Raw genomic sequence first — 7,249 nt, forward strand, 5'->3', positions numbered from 1 at the left:
AAAGATTTTTGTGCTAACAGTTAGTAAAATGTCCCACCATTTTTGAAAATGGGGCTGGCTGTATCGTTTTCTAGGGGGAGAAAATGACACATGGAGAAATCATGCACACCTACAGTAAGTTGCCTCGGTCTAGTAAATGTTCATTTTAAGATATTATCAACAATGGAAAAGTTTTTACATTTTCTTTGCAAAAATCACTGAACACCATGATTTAAAAATTGACATTTTAGAATTACACTTAAAAGGCCTTTTACTTGCAAAAGATAAAACCTACCAGATCTGAACAATCTGTTCTTCACAAAGACTGTAAAAGAATAGAAAGCCTCCTTCTGCTTTTGATGTGTTTGTGTTTTTAAAAAGTCAGACGGTTTCACAAATTGTCAACCCCTCCTTTCGTGGAATTATAGTCCAGTATGATTTCTGGCTTCAGGTCCTCTCTTGCACTCAGTGATGCATCTCTGTGCATCGTACTCATCACAAGGATGTTCTTGTTTCTTTTGGGGCAGTAGGAAACCACTGTTGCATTTTCAGAGAAAACTAATTCTGATGAATGCATGTTTCTGCCCTCCATGTTCAAAATCGCTCTTCGTAGCTCAGGTTTGTCATTTGTAATTTGCCATTCATTTTGAACACCATGATTTAGCTTTTTGAAGTGTGTTTAGTTAGGGTTAGAGCACTTTTAGATACACTTACTGTTTAGAACTGGAGTTGATGCCCTGAGATACATAAAATAAATGTTTTTATTTTGTGTCTGTACAGTTGCTTTTGAAAAGCTACCTATGAGGGTCAAATTGACCCGCGAACATCACGTACATAATAGTAATTTTGTTTGTATATGTCAAAAAACACCAGCATTTTGAAACTTTGCATGCATGTTCATGATGATGAATGAGAAAAAGTCACACACACACAAAAAAAGGTTTCATATTATTTCAGGTAGCTTGAAAAAATAAGTGATAGGTCATTTTTACCATCTGTGGCTGACAAAATATTTTTCTCTATTGAAATAAGTGTGGAAAACCTTTTTTTTTTTTGCTTCATAAGGTAGTAGAAAAATAAAATAACAAAATATATCCAATAAACTTTATTATTTTGGGTCAGTAGAGCATTAAAATATGAGGGTCAAATTGATGCGCGGACGTCACGAACATAATAGTAATTATGTTTGTATATGTCAAAAAAACACCAGCATGTTGAAACTTTGCATGCATGTTTATGATGATAAATGAGAAAAAGTCACAAAATATCAAGAAAAAAACATAGGTTTACCAGTATTTCCAACAACTAGAAATCTAAAGGGGTCAAATTGACCCGCAATATACAAGGGTTAAACACTGAATACTGAGATGGCTGTCTAATAGAGTTGGCTTTGGGGAAAAAAATCTTGTAAAAGAGTACACATAAAAGATTAATGTTCAGATACAGTTTGTTCTTCACAAAGACTATCAGAATACAGAGTCTCTTTCTTTCTGTCTTTGATGCGTTTGTGTCTTTGGTAAAGTCTATTGATTCTAGAGTCACACAATTTCTTCAAAGTCTTTAGCTTTTCAGGCATGTGGCAAGAATAAGTTTGTAAACCCTTTAAAAATATCAACATTTCTACACTGATTATTATTCATAAAATCTTAATTCGTCTTTTTCAAACAATTATAGACAATCTGAAAAATACAGATCCGTGTATTTTCTGAGTTTTTATTGAATACATTCAGTAATCGTTCACATGCAAGGTGAAGAAAGTCACCTAAACATTTTCTGTAACTGCTTATAAGACTTTTGACCAATTTTGAACCATCTCACCCCACAAAGCTCTATCAGTTTATCAATATTTCTGGGATGTCTTCATGACACCCTGACAAATATTCCCTTCTGTTCTCTCCCAATCCTAAAATAAACACATGGTTTAATGATGCATTGAATTTGTACTGTCAGATTACAATTTAAACAAACTGCAGTTAAAACAACAAAGTCTTCCAAAGAAGTATGCCACTTTAGATAAATCAATGAGAAAACAACTTTGTATTAGTCTGTCATGTTCATTCATGTTGTTTCTGAAGTTTGATGATGCTTATCAATACACAGTTCTGGAAGAACATTTGTTAGATAGGATGAGCTATAAAAAGTATACTGTAGATATAGATAAAAATAAATGAGAAAAACATATTCTTTAAGAAAATAGACATTAGAATAAAAATATGCATAATAAAAATCCAATTTATACGCTGTGAATTTTTAATGTAATGAAGAACAAAGATCCAACAAACAAACCAAGACAATTTTAAAATTTAAATATCACCTTCCTCACCTTTTAAAAAAGCAAAAAACAAAAAAGGTAAAACTGATAGTACAATCTTTCACTTGGAGCATATTACAGATGTTTCATTTCATTTTTGTCCACAGCTCGTTTAAGAATTGTAAAATAACGCCTGTTGACAGAACAGAGAGTCTTCTTCTGTTTTCGATGTGTTAGTGTCTTTGGAAAAGTCTAATGATTCCAGAGTCATGCAGTTTCTTCCAAGTCTTTATCTCCAGTCCATAGTCATGGTTGATATAGAAAATTACATTTGTTTTTTTTAACTTTTCATAATAATAGTTGGAGTACTTATGGTGGTCTTCTGTGATAAATCCATAGGCGTCCACCTGATATTGAACAATAAAGCATTTTCAAGTAATACTTATAAGGTATTAGTAATTTATGTCCAATACGATTATAAAATGAGAACAGAAAATAGTATTTAAGAGTACTTCCAGTGTTAAACAACTTGATGAATAAGCTGAACGAATAGAAAATAACTACTGCGTTTACTTACAATATCACATGTGTGAATAGCCAAGAACAAAGCAAACGCTCCATTGGTCGGTCGGTACAATGACCAGTGAATGCCCTGCATTTGTTTGGAAGGCATTAATCTGTTTTTTAAAAAAAACATGAGTCATTGAAAAGAGATAGATCACACTTAGATTGTTGTATGATTAGACAAACTGCTCACTAGTTACATAAATGTTACCTGTTGCGAATGTATCGAAGAAAGTCAGGGTGAAGAACATAGAATCTACTCTCGTTAAATTTCCCTTCGAAATATTTCAGTGGCCTATGCGAGAATAAATGCAAATGGGTTTTTTTGTTTCATGCTGAGGTAGAGCCTCTGGTGCAATGCTATTCTGGCACGGTTTGAAAAACTAGAGCTGGATACTGTACCTCACACCCTTGAATGACCCGTTGGCTTCTTTTCTCTGCAAAAGGCCTTGGAGCCACTCAAAGTCCCTCCGGCCTTCAGGGATCATAACATATTTGATACCCTATTAAAAAATGAAATTTTGGGGGATCAAAAAAACCTTGTTAGCTTGTGTATTTATATAATTAATTCTCAATGAAGAACACAGCAGCACAAGCAAATTGTATGGAATATTAGTTTTTTAAGATAGAGTCCAGTGTAGAATATACTGACCTCATCTTGTGGAACACTGTTAAAGCCGTACTTTTTTAAACTCAGAATGTTGGAATACAAGGAAAAAGCCGTGTGTATATAAACTGATGTTCTATTTCCAACATCCTCCTCGTAACCTTGAGTAACAGCCCCATTTACTCTGTTTCAGAACACACACAGTCAAGACCTCAGTAAAGCAGGCTGTTATTGTCATGCATTAGTATTAACATAACTATTTAATTCAGTTATCAACTCTCCCTAGCCATATTTGACTAAGCTAAATGATTTTATTAATAAACGTTAACATGTTTTAACTCTTACCGAAAAACATAATCATGGGAGTCTATCTCTTTGCCCATCTTTGAGTTATTGAGAATGCCACTAGAGCCCACAACAGCACAGCGGATACAGCCATCCTTTGAATTTTCATGCACAGGCAGTAATATTGAAGACTTGGGCTTTGGTATCAAATCCACTGCTCTTTTTATCTCTTCAGTAAAAGACAGAAAAACACAGTTTATGAAATGTAAAGTGCATATAGGGACAGTAGGTCATCTAAAGGAAAAGTTGACCCAAAAATTAAACTTACTGAAGTTGTACAAACCCTTAAGGCCATACGAGATGTAGATGAGTTTGTTTCTTCATCGATTTAGCATTACATCCACCAGTGGATCCTCTGTAGTGAATGGGTGCCATCCCATTGAGAGATCGAATAACTGATAAAAACATCACAAGTAATCTACAAGTAATCCAAATGTCTCCAGTCCATTCAATAATTAAACCTCATAATCCATAATAACTCTTCCTTGAGTCCATCCCTAATGTCCGCAAAATCCACATACTGTCACGGTTCATGGGTTCACTGACTCATTTTTGTTCTGTGTGTACGTGTGTGTGTGTGTGTGTGTGTGTGTGTGTGTGTGTGTGTGTGTGTGAGTGGGTGTATCAGTGATTTCTGCTGACTGGTTGGTCAGTGCCAGCTGTAGCTCATCAGCTCAGCTATTTGAGACCTGCGCTAACTGTCATGTGTTGTCAGATTGTTAGTGTTACCGCTGTGTTCCTGTTCTTCATCTAACTGGATTTTGGTTCTCCTATGGATTGCATGTTCCCTGGGATATCAACGGCTGCCTGCTGTGTTCCTGCGCTACCAAGAGTAACTCATTTCCTTCACATGCTTTATTTGACTCTCTTCAAAACAAATTATTTCACATTCGCTACTGAATCCTCCTTTGTATTTGTGACATTTGTACCGTTTTAGTCTTCACTTGTTAAGTGTTTAATCTGTCCATCTTGATGGACTTGTTTATTACAAACATGCAGTTTTTCACTTTACAACATGTTAAGTGAGGGTCTGGAGTTGTGTAGATTATTGTGATGTTTTTTAGCAGCAGTTTCATTCTGATGGTACCCATTCACTCCAGAGGACTGGTGAGCAAGTGATAAAGTCTCCAAATCTGTTTCAACGAAGAAACAAACTCATCTACATCATAGCCTGAGGATGAGTACTTTTTATTTTATTTTATTTTTACACATTTTCATTTTTTGTGTGAACTATTCCTTTACTTCAAGTGTGCAAGTTTAGCTAAATCTACAGTGTTTGTGGACTAATGGTTATTTAAAGAAAAGGGGGAAAAAAGTTCCTTTTTTAAATCAAGATTATAGTGAAACATTTAAAGGGGTCAAATGATGCGATTTATAATTTTTAATTTCTCTTTGGAGTGTTACAAGCTCTGGGTGCATAAAGAAGATCTGTAAAGTCTCAAATCCAAAGAGATATTCTTTATAAAAGTTAAGACTTGTCAACAGCCCCCTAAAACTGCTTGTTCTAACACGCCCCCACACGTCTACATCACTATGTGGAAAGATTTGAATAATGCCAACCAGATGTTCACACAAAGGTAAGGTAAAATAATGCTAACACATGTTTTTCAGCTGCAGTACTGAAAGAGTGAATAATATTATTGACTGACTGACTACATTTACTACCATTATAACACAAAACTCGATTTTTAGCATGGAAGTTAAAAGAATGTTTTCTTTCCTATTGTCCCTAAATGTCGTTTGCTATTGCTGGGATCTCATAAATAAAATGTCATTGCAAGGGGGAGGGGAAGTTATATTATTTAAAAATTACAAGCACAGATGAAGTTTAAAAAAAAAATATGATGTGCATGAATAAATCCTTTATAATAAACACTGCAATATTCATTTAAAAAAAAATTAATTGGTGACTTGAAAAGATAATGTGGGATAAAATCAACATTATACCACAAATGATTTAAGCTTGCACTGAAGCCATAATGTTTCTTTGAACAAAGAAAAAAACTCACCTGTTTCCATTATTTACAGTGCTATACTCCAATGACACTAAGCTAATGAAGACATCAAGATAACGACCTGCTGCACCCCTTTCTCAAACACATGCAAGACTCTACACACACATATTATGCCAAATCTTTCATTTGCCAGGTTATCACCATTGTACTTGTATTCCATGAAGCCGAAGGGATTGTTGAAGTGTGCTAATCGATTCCATTCTGTTATGTTGAGTAGACCTTTGTACAGCCACAGCTGAATGTCAGGAAGAACTTTTTCCTTGAACTTGAGATCCTCTGTGTTGTAAAGGGACTTTGGACAGGTCTACAGTAAAATGTGATTTATTATTATTTTTCAAAGGATTAAAATGATTTCACAACTTCACAGTGAGAATTGTGTTAGAGAAGAAGGACTTACAGGATCTCTTGCTTCATTGTCTCGCAAATAAAAGTCTTCAAAATCCCACACTGGAAGTTTTGTAAAATTTTTCTTATAGAGAACTGGAATAGGTGTTATGTTGATTTCTTGCTCAGTGGAGTAAATGGGTTTTTCACTGTACAAACTAGGAATTCCAAGTTGTGATAAAATTGATGCAGAAATGATGACAGTTTTGCTAATTAGGAGGAAAGTGTGTAGCAAAAACAGGAATAAACTTTTTGTGGTAATCCAGACAGACAAATATCTAATTAAACAGTAATAAATCCCATATACCGGTCATTCGAATATCAAACGTACACCTTATAAGACAAATTTACAAAATTAGCAAAAGATTTACTAATTTTCTTACCTGTAAAACTGTTCAGAAAGATTCATCCAAAGCACTAGATAAAGCAGCATGCAACAAGTCAGTATGATGCTAATAACAGCCCAGGCGTTCTGCATATTTCATGACCAGTTTCCACTCATGTCATCACTCTGGCCCCATTCATGTGAAAGATTCACGGTTTTATAATTTACCTATTCAAATGTATTACATCATCAAACCAGTTGTTTATTTCGGGATTACAGTCCGCCTATTGCTATGAATGACATTATTGTCCTATGGCCTGCACTGATCTGGGCAGGGTTTAAACATAACACAGTTTATAAATGAAAAATATAAAGCAAAAGTTTTTTTTATTTATAAAAATAATAAAATAACATGAATCATTTGCCTATTTTTCATACTAGTAACTTGAAGCACAGTGTCGACATGTAAGATAGACATCTGTCAGCTAGAGGGGGTGATACTAGCTGATTTTGAATTTTAGTTCAGTTTAGTTCATGCTATATTTATAACAAGGATTTGAACTGACATCCACTATAATCATTACAGTAAGTAAAGCTAAAGCACTACTACTGAATTTTCTACTAAACATTTCCAGACTTCTGATTCACTACTTATATTATGTATAATAATGAGCAATAAATACATATATACACATACAAGTAATAAAAATACACATTTTTAGGTTCACTGAAGTCACTGAATTCAACTTGAACTCTCCTTAAAATGGTATTTGAATCTC

At 34.3% G+C, this 7,249-nt stretch overlaps 1 protein-coding gene across 1 annotated transcript; it reads right to left on the minus strand.

Moving 5' to 3' along the window:
* Window positions 1–1,897: 1,897 nt before the first annotated feature.
* Window positions 1,898–6,666, minus strand: LOC113112097 (alpha-N-acetylgalactosaminide alpha-2,6-sialyltransferase 1-like). Its single transcript, XM_026277495.1, has 9 exons — window positions 6,529–6,666; window positions 6,159–6,354; window positions 5,903–6,065; window positions 3,747–3,915; window positions 3,447–3,585; window positions 3,197–3,297; window positions 3,006–3,089; window positions 2,808–2,907; window positions 1,898–2,637 (listed from the first exon to the last, which is right to left on the minus strand). Exons 1-9 carry the CDS (start codon window positions 6,621–6,623, stop codon window positions 2,464–2,466), a joined length of 1,221 nt encoding a protein of 406 aa, XP_026133280.1. The 5' UTR covers window positions 6,624–6,666; the 3' UTR covers window positions 1,898–2,463.
* Between the last annotated feature and the right edge of the window lie 583 nt (window positions 6,667–7,249).

The sequence above is a fragment of the Carassius auratus genome, chromosome 12, assembly GCF_003368295.1.
Source record: "Carassius auratus strain Wakin chromosome 12, ASM336829v1, whole genome shotgun sequence".
NCBI lineage: Eukaryota > Metazoa > Chordata > Actinopteri > Cypriniformes > Cyprinidae > Carassius > Carassius auratus.

What these genes read in the sequence shown, in the direction of transcription:
- LOC113112097 (XM_026277495.1), bottom strand. Translation starts at nt 6,623, where the DNA reads ATGCAGAACGCCTGGGCTGTTATTAGCATCATACTGACTTGTTGCATG. An exon ending in ACAATGAAGCAAGAGATCCT is followed by an intron (nt 6,066 to 6,158) that starts GTAAGTCCTTCT and finishes ATTTTACTGTAG; the next exon opens with ACCTGTCCAAAGTCCCTTTA. An exon ending in CATGGAATACAAGTACAATG is followed by an intron (nt 3,916 to 5,902) that starts GTGATAACCTGG and finishes CTTTTACTGAAG; the next exon opens with AGATAAAAAGAGCAGTGGAT.